Raw genomic sequence first — 18,248 nt, 5'->3', positions numbered from 1 at the left:
ACCATGATCTTTTTTCAGATTCCTATGGGTCTAGCCCACCTTAAAATTGAGTGTTATTGGGAGCAGTAGGAGCTAAGGCAGTCAGCCACAGATTGGCAAAGTCTCGCTGTCTTAAGACTGGACAACGAAATGTTTCTCTTCTATCTGTAAGCTCTATAGCTTTTACTGTAGTGAGAGAAACCAGTATCTTTAAGAAGGAACATTAGTTGTAGAAACACCCTGCTTTTCTAGACTCTAAAATTCAAGCAATAACTATAGTACTATGAGAATGTCTTGAGGTAGGGCAGGTTAGAATGCAGCCTACCTTTATGCATTTTCTCATATAGAGGAGAGTTACTATAGTTCATTTTTAAAAAGAATAAATAATAACCTTTTAACATTGAAGACATCCTTTAAAGAGCAGTACTAATTAACTGAATCTATTAACTACCTTAAAATATCTTTATTTTATGTGCATGGGTATTTTTCTTGCCCATGTTCCTTGCCCTTGTGTCTGTGCACCGTGTATGAACCATGACCACAAGGAGGACATAAGATAGCTTCCGGTCCACTGGAACTGAAGTTAGAGGTGACTGTGTGCCACCATGCAAGGACTGGGAATTGAACCTGGCTCCTATAGTAGAGAAGCAACTAAGCTATTTCTATCACCTACTTTTATAATACAGTCTTCAGTCACCTCCAGTTACCAGGGGAACTTTTTCCAATAGGAAGGGTTTCCATGGAGTTAGCAAGAGTCTCAAGAGAGTTGATCTTGGAACCACACAAGGGAAACCTTTTAACCCAGCCAACGTGAGTTCACATCACCACAAAAACAGACCATCTGGTAGCCAAACTCTATATTGAAAAGCAATGCTTTTGAAAATTGGAGTAACATAAAGGCCACATGAGCACAAAAAGAAAGAAACAAAACAGTATTTTAAACAATGTCCTAGAAACAAGCAATCATTTAAATGTATCCACTTATATTTAGGCAAGTTTGGGGTACAACTCTGAGCCTTCAGATTTGACAAGCATTTTTGCATCTTTTATCCCATTGGACCCTTACAAAAGAGCTGAGAAAGCAGGTGCATTCCAGCATCTCACCCATCCAGTTAAGAAGTATATGATAACACTGCAATGTACATGTATCGGACTCTACATTTAGTGTTGTCTATCATAAAATATGACTTTATCTGTTCTTCATTTGGCCAGTATAAGGCTGCCATTATTGACTTTAACACTTCAAACAGCAACAATCTGTTATCTCACAGTTTTGCCATTGATACATTTAGTATCAGTTTTCCTGGGCTGAAATTAAAGTGTTAGGGGGCTATGTGCCCTGTCGGGGAGGTTCTAGTCCCTGGCCCTCCCAGCTGCTGAATCCACAACTGTATTTTCCTCCAGCAGCACATCATCTTCAGATCTCTGCACCCATCACTGAATCACACTCTGCCTCGCATGTACATCTAATCTTCTCTTGCTTTTTCATTTCAGGTTATTTCTGATGGCATTTAGGGCCTACCTGGATAATCATAATAATCTCATCTTAATATTTTAATCATGTCAACAAAACTTCATTATATCAAAACTATGACCTGTTATCATTGGCTGTCCATTGTTTTACCTTCTAAGATTTCTGGATGGCCCCAAATTTACATGCAGCCTATAGTATACTTGAAAAAAGATAAACACACCTCAACATCCTTCCAAAGTTTCCCTCAATTATGGCATCATATTTTCAAAATCAAATACCAGTAGCGTAATCTCTCGAATTTCATATTTTAAATAACACGATCTATCTGAAAACAATATTATTCTCCTCTAGTGTTTCTATTGAACCAGATTATAAGTAATTCAACCTCAAGAGTAGTGGCAAAAAGTGCACAGAATAGAAGCTGTAGATAGTACAATTCCCTCAAAGAAGCCAATTCATGCAGAAAAGTATCCTCCATAGTCCCAAACGATTTCAGACCCAACAGAGCACATAGTATTAGTTTGAGAACAGTTCTTTTTATCTGCAAGTCCAGCATCTGGCCACATAATTGGAAGATTTTTTTTTTTTTGGCCCCTCTAATCAAAGAGTTGAGTTTTTACACAAGACTCTGTGGTCACAGTGACCATTGCTTGTTTTGTTTCTGAAGATAGCATGTGTTTGTGGCTGAAACGTTTTACTCAGTTTATTCCCTGAGTATCCATAGAATTTGTGGGGCACTTGACAACTTATTTCATTTTGCCTATTTTTATTTTATTTTAATCCAAAGCATCATTTTTTTTTTCTGATTTAACCTTCTCACCATCCCTGTGGGTCATTTACATGCATCACACAGAATCCTCACCAATGTACCCTTGTCAGCTCATTGCTATTCCGAGCTACTATTAAAATGGCATGTCTCACTTCTATAGGGACAACCTAAGAATATTCTAAGACTGCCCGGCAGCTCCTTGGGCCTACTTTTTCTAAAAGAGTCTCCTAATTTAAAAATACTTGGCAACTGATTAAACTAAGATTTTTCCCCAAATCATCCTGTGCCTTCTCTTCATAACAGGTTTCTTTTTAATGTTTCCTTTCTCTTACAGAGAGAAGCAGGCTGTCTGTCAACATTCGCACTGGGGAGGTTTCTAGATTGTCACATTTACCACTTACAAGTTGAGCCTCCAACTCAACAATCACCTATTCTCTAGGTTCCAATAACACACCCGTCATTTACCCCCACACTTTTACCAGAAGCAATGCTAATAATTATATTTTCAGCAACACCAGTTTATTAAGGGATGGATATTCCTGGGTAACTTAGGCTTTACTATACCTAAGAGTCTTCCCTGTTCTAACCAGAGTATCTTTAATGCCCACCTTTCAACCAGATATTTGTTTCAGAAAAAAAAAATCTCAGCATCCTTAAATACATGTCTATAAACTCTTCTCTTTGATGCTCAGTGGCCAATTCCAAAGTCACTTTTGCATTTCTAGTTATTTCTTACAAGAGCCTTACTTTGTATGTCAGACAAACTATGGCTTCTGTGACAAAAGACTGCAAAGATGGCTATTTTAGCACTATCTCACTACCCTTATGAGGGAGCAGATGTCTAATATCAGCATCAGTTTCAGGGATCAAGGGACCAGACGGATCAAGCTCTTTTGTGGTTCTAGAAGGAAAACATGGTCTTCTCCTAGTCCAGCTACAGGATCCACACACCTTGCCTGTGACTCTTTCTGTCATACTTAGAACAAACACTGTTAGCATTGTGACTTTGCACTTCTCATCAAATCATCTTCTCCCTTCTCCTTTTCCTATTCCTCAGCATTTCATATTTAGAACATTAGCGAGAGCCTCTCAGGTCCACATAACTGAAGTGATATAATGTCCATCTTTTCGTAAAAATATCACAGAAAGTATACAGCTTGACATCACATCAACAGGACCAAAGGCCCTAATGTCCATGAACAACTTCTGTTCCGCAGTTTAGCATATTCTAGCTACTATTTCCTAGTAGAGGTATGTTTCTGAAACCCATTCCTTAATTCACTGGATGAGTTTAACCGAACTTGAACAGTTTTTGATGATTTAGCTAAATTCGGTGGCACTCATTTTGGAGATAAGTCTCTGAGGCCAAGATTAAGTAAATGATCTGTTTAAGATCTCACAGTAAATGTTTTGACAAAACCAAGACTACAAGCCACATCCCTTTACTCCCACTGTCTGCCATGCATCATTCTCCTCCTCTCGCATCCTATAAAGAAATTACTAAGAATTTCTAATTTCTCAACAGCCACCATATTGTCCAGGAATAAAAACAAATAACTCAGAGAAAAAAAAAAACAAAAAACAAAAAACAAAAAAAACAAAAATCAAAACAAAACAACAACAACAACAAAAAAAAAAAAAAACCTCTCATCAGAAGCATTAATTGTAAAGGAGAGGAAAGCCATTATTCATTTCCACATAATATAATAAAAAATAATCTTGTAAGAGGAGGAACTATGAAGGCACTATGAAAAATGATTGATTTCATGCTAACACAATTTTAATACAGAGGTGTAGGAGAACTTAAGTATTTCAGAACCATATAACTAACAGTGGGCCTTCTAAAGAATTTTCCCATTTCTCAGAATTGGAGAATAAAAACCGAATGGAATTTTATGAGATCATTTACTTCAATCCCTTCCCTACAAGCACACAGGGTATTAATCATACTTTTCAGAACATATGACTGACCCCAGAAAAGTCTCAATGCCTCGACCAAGGCTATGAAGTGAGGATGATTAATTTGTTTAATAATAATAGTGGAGAAAACAGATCACAAATGCCAAGTACTGAATTAAGTGCTTATATCAAAGCCCAGTGAGACACAGTGTACACCCATTCCAACTTTCTCAATTAGGATGAGGGTAGAAATAAGCAGTGACAAGTCAAATGTAAAATTGTACTGAGATACATAGGAGAGGGTTTAATAGGCCACAGATATTGACTCATAACTGTGTGGCTCCAATTTGGACACAACTTTCAAGCTTAATTTTCTCTTCTGGAAACAACATGGGGTAATGGCTACCTTAATTTTATACTATTATTCACATTTCATGTGAGTCAAGATCTGATGTCTCTAAAACCCGGTCCATGTATTATAGTACAATTTTACATTTGCCTAGGTCACTGTTTATTTCTAGCTTCGTGATGAAAATATTAAATGTTTTGTAAACTATAAAGCAAAGTTAGGTAGTGTATTATCAATGTTATGCCTACTTTAAAAATGTTCCCTAATCCAAGGCTCATCCTAGATAATAGGATAATTAGTGACAATTCAAGTTGGTCATAGCATCAAAGGCTGATGACAGCCAACACCTCTGGGTTCTGTAGAGTGTCTGATAGGTAAAACTTACATTTCCAGTCATAGTTGTAAATCTAGAAACATATCTTTGTGTCAATAATGAGGAAGATTATTAGTAACATATTTTTCCCAGGTGCAGAACAAAGCCTTGGATAGTAACTTGGCCAAGATCACACTGCATTGACATTTCAGAACTAAGACTGTTTTTTCTCCCCGAAAGCAAAGCACCCAGCATCATTGCTGAATATTATCATATACATGTTGTCAACACCACAGCCCTTGTTTGTTTAAAACATACCGAAGTATTTCATTTGCCAGATAATGAGCTGTAGCCAACTTTGTTATTTCCTATGAGCATCTATGTCAAGTAAGCCTAAGACGGAATGGGAGAAAATCAAGGGACAGCCTGGCAGTACAGTACAGCATCCCAATAGTGCTGCTGAGCATTTTTTCAAATATTTCTGTTTGCTTGCTTTCTGTATTTTTCTCTATTTCATAACCTAAATGAGGGGGCTGGAGAGATAGCTCAGAGTTTAGCATTACTTGTTGGTCTTTCAGATGATCTGGCTTCAGTTCTTAGCCCCCACATGTCGGATCATTATAACTTAAGTGCCAGGGAATCCAACACCTTCTTCTTACCTCTTTGGGGATCAGGCATGCACATGGTATACATATATAAATGCAAGAAAGACACACACACAATCTATCTATCTGTCTGTCTATCTGTCTGTCTGTCTGTCTATCTATCTATCTATCTATCTATCTATCTATCTATCTATCTATCTATCTATTTATCTATCTACCCAAAGGTAACTGGGGATAATGTTAAAAATAAAGAATGTAAGTTTTAAACCATGTCCAGGTGATACCATGACAGAGAAACAGAAGCCCTAAAGCAGATATACACAGTTGCTTCTTCTGTGACAGCAAGTTCTAGGGTTTTATTGTGTGCCCACTAGCTTGCAAGTATTCACTCTGGTGTTACACTTTCTCCTGAATGCTTTTTTTCTTTTTAACTGTGAGTTATGTTTAACTATGTGTTCTCTGGTGTCCTCTTCTGGGTATTCTCACTCTTGTCTGTTCTGTCCTGTCCTGTCCTGTCCTGCTCAAATCTCTTCCTACTCTGGTCTTACGTCATCAATCTCTCCTTGAGTTAGTATTTGCTCCTTACATAACTCTACCCTGCTTCTCCGCTCTGAGTGCAAATTGCATCCTATTACCTCTCAGCTCCATATGAAGAGTGAAGGCTTGTACAGGAATAGCCTGAAAGGTTGAATCAAAGGGACAGGAAATGAATGCAAAGAGCATAATATCTTAACAGTCCTAGTCAAAACCAGACCCTAATGACATATAACGTGACTTAAAATATTTAATTTTAGAATTACTTTTCTCTTCCTGCATTTCAGCCTGTAATCTGTCTTCATTTCTCTCTGCTACCTGTTCTTCATTACTCTTCGTTTTCTGTCTTAGCCAGCCCTCGATGTTCAATGTTCAAGTATCTATTACTAGTCTCTTGAAGAGCCTCTACTCTTTCTTCAAACTTAAGAAGACTATGAGCTTCATAATTTAAATCAAATTCCAGGTGATTTGTATGGTATCTCAAATTGTATTTCTTTAAGGTTAGTGTGGTTAATTTAACAAATAACAGTTGTCTGTCCTGGAAAAAAATGAAATGATTATATTCATTTAAAAATGCTATGTTGACTTGATGAAGATGTAATATATGGCACGTAATATTAAGTTGTCCATGTATTAAGTCCCATTGCAGTGAACTTTCCTCAAGCCTAACCTCAGGGCACATTTTCTTAGCTTCCTGAACTTCCCTTAGCCTCCAGGACCTTCAGTAGCCACAAGGAGCAGAATACTTGCTGTACTTCCAGTGCTAGTATTTACGTCTCCAATAACCTTCACGACAGCATTCTCAATATTGTCCTGTTTCTTTTAAGTGAGTTAATTAGTGAAGTATCTCTCTATTTTTATCTTTATTATATAGGAAAGAGAAAGAAAAATTAATATGCTTATTTTACTTATGACACCTTGCACAAAGCTATACACGCTTGTCTTGCAATTTCCAACCAAACTGATGACTTCTATGGTGACTTTCATTCTACAACCATATTTAATGACCTTGAATTAAAGCCTGTGCTTTCCTAAATTCCACTGACAAGGTATAGAGTTGCTTTAACAAGACTTGGGTCTGAGCTTTCCTTCTGCTGATACACAGGCTATTGGTGACCTCTGTGGGATTTCTCTTACATCACAGGATCTCATTTCAGTTAATTTAACATCCAATTGAATGCCAGGGGTTGGGTTATATTTTCTTGTCATGTCAGCCCTTTTAGAGCACAGAGCTTCTCATTGCCTGCACTCAATCCAGGGAGTTAAAATGCTGGTCTTCATCGCTCCAGTAAAACCCCTACCCTCTTCTTGGAGTATATGCTTGAATTCTTTAAGTTCTCTAGTTGGACTTTTCCCCCAGCAACTAGAATTTTTGTCACATGTTTTTCACCAGCTTTCTGGCTGGTTGGATGTCCCCTGCATCTTTGTTCATCAGTCATTTATATTGTCATCTGATTGGCATCATTGTCACTCTCCCTCTTCGTCTATGTGGTGAACCTTTCTAGTGACACATTCTAAAGTGCCCAGAAAAATCTGATGAGTATTGTTACTAATATTGTTGCAAAACTATCTCCCTTTAGCTGTAAATATGTCATGTGTTGTCACATTCACCATATTACGGAGTATTAATACCTATTTCTTTAAGTCTACTGGTAAATCAGAAACAATTTAGAAAGCTTAACTTTTAGTTACTATTACAATGACATATAAATTTAATGCATATAAATAGCTAGACTATGTTTATAGAACTAATAATTCCAATTTAGCAAGTAGTTCCCAAAGGTGCTTTCTTAGGAGAAGAATATGAATATAGATACATACGGCTGGAGATTCTAACTACTGTTCAGTGTTCCAAAATATTGCTAATAAAAATATACTTCTCTGTATTTGCTTAAACAGAAGTACATAGGAATATATATATGCATATACATATACATGTGTGTGTGTATTTTTCATCAATAACCAGAATTAATGAAGGTGTGAATTTATTATTTTTAAAGCCAATTACATTTGTTTGCCGAAGCTTTGCAAAGGTGTCTGATAGTCTTTTTGACGTTCAGGAGTATCATATAGCTCCAAACCAGCATTTATGTTCTCCTACATATGGAGAAAACACTCATTCCTAAATTGTCTTTTTTAAATGTAAATTTAGAGGAAGGTAGAAAGGTAAGAAATGTAGCAGAGGATTGAGAGAGTAGTGCAAGTGCAAAAAAAAATAAAAATAAAAAGTTAAAGGAATAGAAAACAAAGCAGTCAGAAATAAGTATTTGGTAAGGAGTTTCACTTGGAAATCAAACACAGAATGATGTTCAAGCAAGGGTCTCCTCCATTTGGTGTAGGTAGAGCTTAGAAGATCCTGCCCTGGTGGCTAAGGTAAGGAGGAATTAGCAGACAACTCAATGTAATAAAGCTACTGTTGACTATACAATCTAAGCTAATGGAGTTCTTATGCATTGAATATAAACTGTCTAATAGCCAAGTATCTGTCTGGGCTTCTGACGCTGGATATCACTTTGGGTGCTAAGTGTTGATTTGTTTGGCTTTGAAGATATATAGTAGGTTTAAGGACTTGGAAAAATATAAATTAAAAACAAACTAACAAACAAAATGGAAGAGAAGATAGTGGGAGAGGTGATAAATTAATCAGGGATTCCCAGTATTTCTAAAACAGAGTTGTCAAGAGATGCCTCAAAACAGGACTCCTAGCAAGTAATTGAGCCTTGAGTCAAGTTGCAATACCACAGATGGCAACTCAATCTCAACACAGAAAATAAAACAACAATTATGTTTATCAAGGAAGGGAGCATTCTAAAAGGTACCTGAAAGAAAAAGTACATTTTTTTTTGTAGCCTAATACAGCTTGTAGATAAGCCCTTATCTTTCGGTTAACTAACACTGCAGAATTAGGTAGAATTGTATTGGAATTATTAGGTTTGTCTAGTTAATTTAATTATTTAAAGTTTAGAGTACATCAGTTTAATCAAGACATTGCCTTCTATTAAGCTTAGTTAGGTAATAAATTCACATTTCTATCACATCATTCATTGCAGGAAGCATGCCAAACATCTGAAAGTTCCTCATTAATGATAATACACGTACTGACAGGTTAGGTATAGGTAAAGGTAGACAGAGTTAGGCAGAAGAATTATTAGGTGAGCTATACAATGAGGTAATGCTGCGCTGCCAGCACTATGAATCTATCAAATGGTAATTGGATGCACGTGTTAGCAGCAGTAAAAAGTCACTGTCCAGTTATCCACCTTACATGGGAATCTACTCTGAGTGTCTTCTCTGATTTATTGTTCCAATTAGAACACAATGTTCAAAGAAAGAACACAAGTGATCTGGTTGGAAGGCAAGAAACCCTGATGGCCATTATTTTGTAGGTTTTCTGACTCCCTGGTAGACATTGTGAATGTTTCTATTAATTAGAAAAAAGAGCAGTTAAAATTAAGGTCTCAGTATTAAAAAATATACTATGTAACATCAAAATTTTGTATCCTTCAATTCAGAATCGCAGTGTGACTGATGTATCATCAGACTCAGATATATTTCCTTTTTTTAACTTCAAAGGCACACTTTTATGATAATTTTGGTTGTACTCACTGCTGGTTCAAGTAAATGTAACATTGGGAGATGTGCTGATATTAGAAAATCAATACCTTAAATCTGAAAAAAAAGTTTAAAGTTTTGTGAAACAGTAAATAAAAAAGATCTTAAGTAACTGTAATATATCTTGTAATGTTTCTATACACTTGTAAAATAGTACTTGAAGCAAAATGAAGCTTGTTATATCTTTTAACTGTTAGAAAAAAGCTGTATTACAATGAAATAAATAGTGATTTGTAGTTCATCTCACGGTAAAATAACAAGAGGTTTATAACTTCTTCAAGGGAAATGCTAATATTTTACTTACTTATATTAAGCAAACATCAACTATTAATGTTGACAAATGTTGGAACAGTCATAGTAAAACTGTCACTTGAATTGCTATTCATTGAAAAGTTCAGAGAACTAATGTTAAAATAGATTAAAATCACCTTGAATACTCATGGATTCGCATCCTTTGGAAAGATAATAAATATAATTTGCACTATAATTTTTGATAAGCACGCAGACAGTAAGACTTGGGAAAGATGCAGATAGAGAGCCATAGGCAGCTCATAAATGTGAGGAGCATAGGTTCCGTTTTAAATGAGCCGCCAACTTTCTTCCCCTACATTTTAGTTTGTGGAAAGCTAGACATACATTTGGATAATAAATGGTTTTTTTTCCCTCTGAACATTAAAGTAATTGTATAGGAATTTAAAGTATCTATTCATGTTCATTGCAAGCTATTTAATTTCTAAGAAACACGGAAGAATAAGAGTTTATGTGTAAGCTGAACAGTGACAATATAGGAAAAATGTGCAGACAATGGGCTTTGATTTAATGGGACCCTTCTTTATCAAAGATTATTTGTTTAAATATCACTTTGGAAACATGTGCTTCTAAAGAATGCTCTGTACCTTTAGGTACCAGGTTACTGAACTTGCCAAGACCTCGGGATTGGTGGCTACATTCTCCTCCTCCAATACCAGCATGTTATTCCAGCCAACTGGTTTGTTAGGTTCTTCTAGTAGTGGTTATAAATCAGGTTTATGAAGAGGAATCTCTCAAGTTGTGCGTTTTAATGGATTTATGATAAAGGCATCAAAGTAGAGGCTCCACATGGTAAGAATGCATTAAAGGTAATAAGACAGTGTCATGTAGACATTTAATACAGTGTCTTCTACCTTCAGAAATCCTCCATGCTGATGATTAAATGTTTCTGGTTATAAATTTTGCAAGCAAATTCTAGAAAGGACCACAATTGTAAATAAGAAACCAGTGGAAGCCATAAATTGCTCATAGGATCCCCCTGCTCCCCCCCACTCCAGAAAACTCTTGAGTATTTCTTATGAGGCAATTCTGTAGTTCCTTCTTTCCTCAACACTTTTAAAACTTTATCCAATACTAAACTCCATTCCCGACTAAAAAGTAATAGCAGGAGCCTTTAAGGGATGTCTTTGACATCACAACCTACCATTTTTAAGCGGCAACATATCTGTTTGATTTGCTGATTCACTTTACAGCAGACTTACTACCTTCAGCTTTGTCCCTATAATGTGATTGTAGAGTCAGCCCTCTGTTAGAGGTTCCTGCAACAGCCTAAGTGCCCATAGGTATTTACAATCAAATCATTTTATTGCACATGGGAACAATTAAGCATTTGGCCCTCAGCTGTAAACAATTACTATATACAATGACATTCATGGGTTTTCTTAAATACTCATGTATTCCTAATGACCTCTGTTAGCATAAGTGAGATTGATGTATGTGCACTTTGTGTGTGTCCATGAGCAATTTTATTCTCAAACATAATATCAGAACAGAACCCTGAACTGAAGGATGCAATGAGAGTGTCTGTACCACGTGATAACCTGCAATGATTTTCTTTAACCTTCACCTTATCCCTATGGTAGTTCTACTTCTCTTCCAATGAAATTGGAAATAGGTTAGTGTTCACAGCTAAAGGCAATGTGAGTTTTAGATGATTCATTTGTAGGAGATATGGAGTGTCTTCATCTAATAAACTGAGAGCTACAGCATCCAAGGAGAGATGATTAGAAGGGGGTGGATTCCTGATATGCTTTCTTCAGTTTGTAGTTACATGATTTGAAAGTCCACTTATTCCAACCTAAGCTTTCAACTTTCCAATGTGGATAATTTTATCAAAGTTATGGACTATTGTAAATATTGAGTGTCATGAGAAGATGGATTGCATGCTATATATTGCTGGTCTCTCTTTTTCTCTTTCTCAGAAAGACCCATAAACTGTGGGACTCTGTATTGGGAATATCTATACAGTTGTCTCTAGTTTCGGGATATATTGTTTGTTCCTTTTGCTGGATTCTTCTTTTCTTCAAGTGACAACCATGGGAGAACCTCACAGCTGTTTGACTCGTGTTCAGAAATAAGTCAACCAGCCTCCTTTGCAAAGGGACCTAACAGCTGTATCCAGCCTTTCTAGGGGGTCGGAACTGGAGCTGAGTGGTAATGTTTCAAGGGCAAAGCTCTCCATGTAAGGAATGATAAAACAAAACCTAAATGAGCCTGCCCATATCCAGTGACAGACACACCATAGCTACCTCAATTATTCAAGCTTTCTCAGTCTTCCAGCAGGAGAAACATAATTCACCCTATGCACTTTATTCTACTTCCATACAATAGCAAAGAGCAAAGAAAATATACACCCCCACTGCCCTTCTAAAGGAAAAAAAAAACGCCATCGTCATCACTCATTTGAAGAAGAGTTTCTTTAACGTATGTCGAAACTTCAGAACTGTCCGAGACAGGGTGTTAGCTTTGGAGGAAGATATTTTAAAAGAAAACTCAGTTTTCGATACTTAGAAGTGAGTTCCTTTCTTTCTCTTTGTTAGCATTTTGCTGGCAATGAGCCAATGAAACAGCTGCTGAATTATCCAAGGCATCACAAACATATGAGCCCTTAGGTAAGCTGTGATGGTATTCTAGCAGGGGTCAAATGTAACAACAACAACAACAAAAATTTTAGTCTTAAAATAAGCAAACCTCAGAGAACAGCTTTGTCTGCTGACACTAATTAATATCTTGTTTAGGGAAATGGTACTGAAATGTGGTTTTAGACAAGGAACTAACACTCTTTAGAGATTAGATATCCTAATATTTAACAGGCTACCATTTGGTGGGCTGACTGGCTGGCTACCCCTGTGGGTGTGTCAAATGTTTCTTACGTGCAATTATGGAATATTTAAACAATATCTTACTGATACCATGGATTTCAGATGAATCAACCCAGCTCACGTGTGAAAGGAAGACCCCTTGAATATGTACTTTTCACTTGATACACATGTTCTTGGAAAGCTTAAATTAATTATGGTCTGACAATATTTAGCAACATAACCACCCTCCTTCCCCTTTAAACCATTAATTAAAACAGTCTTCTTATATTATATATTTAGCTTATAATTTCAAAAGAGAGCATTAGTAATTAGTATATGTTATCCCACAAGAAAAAAAAAAGATATGCCTCTTTTTTAAAATGTTAGAGTGGAAGTTTGCTGCCTTTGTTTATGCAATAAAAGTTGCATAATTTTCTCATTTGGGATAGTTCATATTGTAAAAATAAAACTCAATGTGTTCCCGGGAGTCATTTTGCTAAGTAGTTCATGGCACAGGAATCATTATTTTACAAAATAGTCATCTCAGTACCATGAACCAAAATAGCTGCAGGTTGATCATTACATCACATAAAAAAATCAAGCAGAGCAACAACAGGACTGAGTTATTTTCAAAATATCGAAAAAGAGGAAAGTAACTTAAAGATTAAAATTTAGAAATGTTATTCCATTTCTTCATGTTGTCCATATGAACTAAAGGGAATCAGCCCATGGGGATTATAAACAAACAAACAAACACCAAAAACAAAAAAACTAACCCTGCAACCCCAAGGTTAGTTCTTCCTTTAACTGGGTACCACCACCGGATTCAACTTTCAAAGTAGGCAAAATTATTAAATTAGGTAATCAAACCGTAAAAGCCATCTATAGGATCTAAAGCTCTCAGAGGTCAGTGGACTTTCAAGGAGAGGTAGCCATCCCCAGTAGTACCATTTCAAGCTACTTTCTAAGCATCAGAATGAGATGCATATGTGTGTGGAATAAGGTATTGAATATTTCCAATACTAAACATAGATTACTTGCAAATGCTTCTGCAAATGTATCGCTCATAAACACATTGGTAATTTTAACAGGCTATTAGGATGAAAGCAAGTGAAAACTAGCAAAAGTTAATGTTGGATGCTTGCTAGTCCTCCGAGGGAAAAAAAAAAAAAAAAAAAAAACTTAGGTTTTAGTTCCTGTGATCTTTATTGAAAAATGAAATGCTTAATTCCCGGTCATTTGTCTCGTTCATCAGGACCTGATACACTCTGAGTCAAAACAAGTGAAACGTGTGACTCACATATTTAAGTTTGCTGGCCAATATATGCTCAGAATTCCCAAAGAACCAACAAAAAGTTCCCCTTGAAAGGTGACTTGGAATTTACCAAAGAGATAAAGCCAAGTGGTCATTAAAGATGTTTAAATGTCATTGTCTACTGTCTTCAGTGCCATTACATAGCCTTGGGAGCCTTTCAAATAACAATCAATGGAGGATGAATAAGTCTCAGCACTTGAAAGTAACCAGGAAAGGAAGCCAACAAAATAATCTGGCTTGGCTGGCTTGGTTCAAGAAGAGACACAGCATCCACCCCTTCTCTGCCCATTCTTTCTCCCCTTTCAGCCCCCCAGCTCCCCACCCCCACAAGACAGAACCAAAAGAAAGACCAGAGAAAAAGGAAAAAGGAGAGAAAGAGATCCAAGGATCCCCTGCAGAATGTGCGCTGGGGAGACCAACCTCGCCCTATGGGATACAGCCTTGGAAACAGACTTGGGCTTTTACTTTGAAAATAAAAGGATGACAATGAAATTTGTGTGAGGTCTGCGTGAATCCAGTCCCAGATGTTTACAATGCTGTAGTACTATGCCTCTGCAATATGAGAGGTTTCAGAAGAAACAGTACAACAAGACACCACAAAGCAGCGCATATGCTATTGACAATGCAGACATGAGCATCATGTTACCAAGAGAAGGCAGGCAGAAGACAAATAGCGGTGCTGCCCGAAAAACTAACTTCACGGACTGCAATCACTCACACCGAAATGAAGGACCCAAAAGGGGGGGGGGGGATAAAAAAATCAAAACCAGGGAAAAATAAGCTCGTTGGCTTCTATCTAGAAGTGGTGGGGTTTTTGCTGGGGACCAGGGGACAGTGGAAGTGACTTTTTTTCCTTAAAGTTCCCATAAAGCTCCTATAATTGACACTGGATAATTATTTTCAGCTTGAGGAGTCTGTCCCAAAACTCTTAAGATTGCCAGCGAAAAGAAACAAAATGTGTTTACTTGAGCCATTTCCAGAAGGGAGGGAAAGGAGACCTCTGGGTGAGATTGGGGGGTGGGGGGGAGGTATTGGAGACAGAATGGAGCATCTCCTAGCAGCAACAATTCTAGAGCACCAGGAGTGATCCTGTGAGTGACAAACTAGAGAGACCAGGAATAGGTCTGCAAGGGATGTGGAGGAGGCTTGCACCGTGGAGGAAATGCTGTGCACAATGTATACTCGGGAGGGGGCTGATTTAGTGTGAAAGTATTCCACTTCATCATTTTACAGGGGTTGGGGACATAAATATTTAGCTGGCCACATCTGGAACAGATTCTGCCCCCCCCCTTCCCCGCGTGGGGTGGGGGTGGATAATTGGAAGGAGAGGAGCACGCATTTGTTACTTACTGTACGGACAGTTTTCCTTCTTGGTCCCGCTGACCTTGCCGTTCTTCTCAATCTTGAGAAAGTACTTGGTGAAGGAGAACAGCTTTCTCCAGCGGACATCTCCTTGGAGGTGATTGTAGCTCCGCACATGCCTCCCCGCACTGGAAGGAGAGGAGAAGGAAGAGGACGAGGAGGAGGAGGAAGAGGAGGAGGAAGAAGAGGAGTTGGTGGCCTCCGGTGACACCATGTCCTGACCAAGAGCTTGGCAGGTGACAGGGAAGGAAGACACCAAGAAGAGCAACAAGAAGCAGCAGCAGCAGCCCGGCAGGTGGGGAAAGGCTGAGGCGCAATGTGTCAGTACCCATTTCCACATTGTACTGAAACTCTCGGCACTGGAAATTGTCTCATCAGAAGGAACATACTGGAAGGGTAAGACCTGGTGCGAGGCAAAGAGACAGCTGCAGGTGATGGGTACTGGTTAGCTCCCTCCGGGTACGGATCTGGCCAGAAGCGAGTTCACCAACATCCATAACTCCTCGGAAGGGCCGGCTGCCTGTCCTCGCTCCGTTCTCGGATCCGCTGCCTGCGTCTCTCCAGTCACTGGGTGAACAGTTGGACGTGGGTGGCCGCGGCAGTAGGAACTGGTGGTGTAGGTCACCAGAGCTCTTCGATTCCCCCCCGGGGGTTACTTTGTTCTCTTCTTCACTCCTTTCTTCACCATGTTAGATGCAAAAGAGGTCTGAAAAACAGATGACAGGACGGTGAAAAAAACCCAAAGTGGGTGGGGTGGGGGTGCAGGAAGACATCTGCGCCCCTCTGCGGTTGGCACCTTCTGGTCCTTCTCTGCAGAGTCCCAGCCTGCTGGCCACTTAAAAAGTGTGTCTCTTTGGAGTTGTCAGAACTGGAGGCGGCTGCCCAGGCGCTGTTGTTTTCTTCTCCTTCCTTTCTCTTTTTGGTGGTGCCTGTTGATCTGAAGTCTCCCGAAAGCCACTTCTTGTTTGGGGGGCGGCTGGCGGCTGGTGTTTTGTTTGGCCCTTCCCTCCACCTCCAAGTCCCTTGGAAAGCCGCTTGTAAACAGGTTGAAGCCTGGAGTCTAAATGTCAGTGCTTTTCAGCCAGAGGTGGGCTCTGCCTCTGCTGGTCAAACCTCATTTGCAGGGGTGGAGAAGGGGGGAGGGGGTCAAACGGCGGTGGGACATCTGAAACCCTAAGCTGCTGGGAACGCCAGAGAAAAGGGAGGGGGAAGGGGCGGGGGGGAGGGGGGGCCTGGGCGAGAGAAGTGCGCGATGCCTTTGCTCTGAGCTGGGGGCTGCGGGTCCCTTCCTTGCCGCCTCCGTGGGCGCAGCCGCCCCGCAGCCTGCAGCTCCTGCTAATTGCGGCTCCGGCGTCCTGTGCTCGCAGCGCTGGCCACCAGCGCGAGCTGTCCGCGTGCTTTCCGAAGTTTGCTGCCCTCCGGCGGGAACCACTCCCCTCCCCTACAGGGAGCCCCTTGCTCACTTGTTTTCCAGTGTAGTTTCCTTCCTTCCTTCCTTCCTTCCTTCCTTCCTTCCTTCCTTCCTTCCTTCCTTTTTTCCTTTTTTCTTTTTTTCTTCTTTTTTTTTTTTTGGCAGTGGAAATAGAGTTTGGAGCTTGGCTTTTGTGTGTGGATGTGCTTCTGCCTTCCAGATCCTTGAAGCAAGGAAGAAGGTTGGGGAGAAGGCAGAAGAGGATGCTAAGGGCAAACTCTCTCAGAGAGCAGATTATAAACTGATAGGAGCTAAAGGCGAGAAGGGAGATATAATGAGCTAGCTTCCTTTCCTCCTCGCCTGCCAGCTTCCAAGGAGGTCTCGGGTTTTAATGAATCATTGATTTCTCGCTTCCGTTGCTGAAGTAAAAAGTTTACACTTTGGTCCTCTCTGTCTTTTTAAGCTCGGGAAGATTTATCGTCACCCTTAAACGTCGCCTCTCTCTCGGCGCAAATGAAATCAGGGACCCAAGTTACTGATTTCTAATTGGTAACACGAGCCCTTTACAGAATCACGCATGGACTTCAAAGCCTACGAACTTCCCCGCGATCACAGATTTTATCACACAGTTTGACCAAATCCCCCGCTGCCTCTTTTTTTTTTCCCTATGCAATTTCCTTTGCATTTTACCATAAAGAGAAGGTCCCCGCCCATCTTCAAACTTAATGTTTAAAGGGCTCTACTTTACAATGCAGTTTCACTACCTACCAGTTTTCCACAAACACTCTAGCACACCAACCCCCAACTCTACCTCTGCCCTCAGAAGCAAGCGTTCAACCCAGACACAGAAGTCAGCACAAGACCAGGACACTATTGCCCAGAACCAAAAGGCACAAAGGAGGAAATACTGTTATAACCCATTCCTACCTGAATATGATCTAATTCTGAGTCCCAGAAGATCATTCCCTTAAGAAAATATCTAACCTATCGAGCGACTGTCCGAAAGGGCTGCATGAACTTAGATCACTCCGTTGTGGGGGGCAGTTACACATCTGTGTTCTGGCTAAGCAAAACAAATGGTTAATATCACAAGGTGGCGATTTCACGTGATTCAACCTAAATGGCTGGGTAAGATGCAGACGTTTCAAGGTGAACTTGAGAGTTTGCAAATGGCACAGTGATTAAGAAAGAATTTACAAAAGGAACTTGCACATGCAAGCCAGGAACCCTTCCATGTGCACTGGGTTCCAGTCTTCACTGGGAACTAAAGGAAGACAATTAAAATTGAAAAGTTCTAGAAATAGACGCTGTTAATGATTTCCCCATATATGTTTTAGTAACTTGAAGACTGGCTTGAACGCAGAATCTTCCATCTTTCTATGTGTTCGCTGTCTTTGAAATAGAACTACTGAATACCAGAATCGGGATTCTTTAATTGCATTATTTATAACTCATTTCATTGCTCATTCAAAAGATTTCAGCAATGTGACGAACATCACAGCAGATTTCTAACTTT

At 39.2% G+C, this 18,248-nt stretch overlaps 1 protein-coding gene across 1 annotated transcript in view; it reads right to left on the bottom strand.

Moving 5' to 3' along the window:
- Window positions 1–15,661, bottom strand: part of FGF10 (fibroblast growth factor 10) — a gene marked incomplete at both ends in the record, with an annotated part of 69,391 nt that extends 53,730 nt beyond the window's left edge. Inside the window, one exon of the mRNA XM_080933809.1 lies at window positions 15,310–15,661. Within this exon, the coding sequence (XP_080789935.1) occupies window positions 15,310–15,661 (352 nt within the window). The remainder of the gene's footprint in view (window positions 1–15,309) is intronic.
- Between the last annotated feature and the right edge of the window lie 2,587 nt (window positions 15,662–18,248).

Source organism: Micromys minutus (assembly GCF_963924665.1).
Source record: "Micromys minutus genome assembly, chromosome: 20".
NCBI classification, from domain to species: Eukaryota; Metazoa; Chordata; class Mammalia; order Rodentia; family Muridae; genus Micromys; species Micromys minutus.
This window is presented reverse-complemented; position numbering and strand designations above follow the sequence as displayed.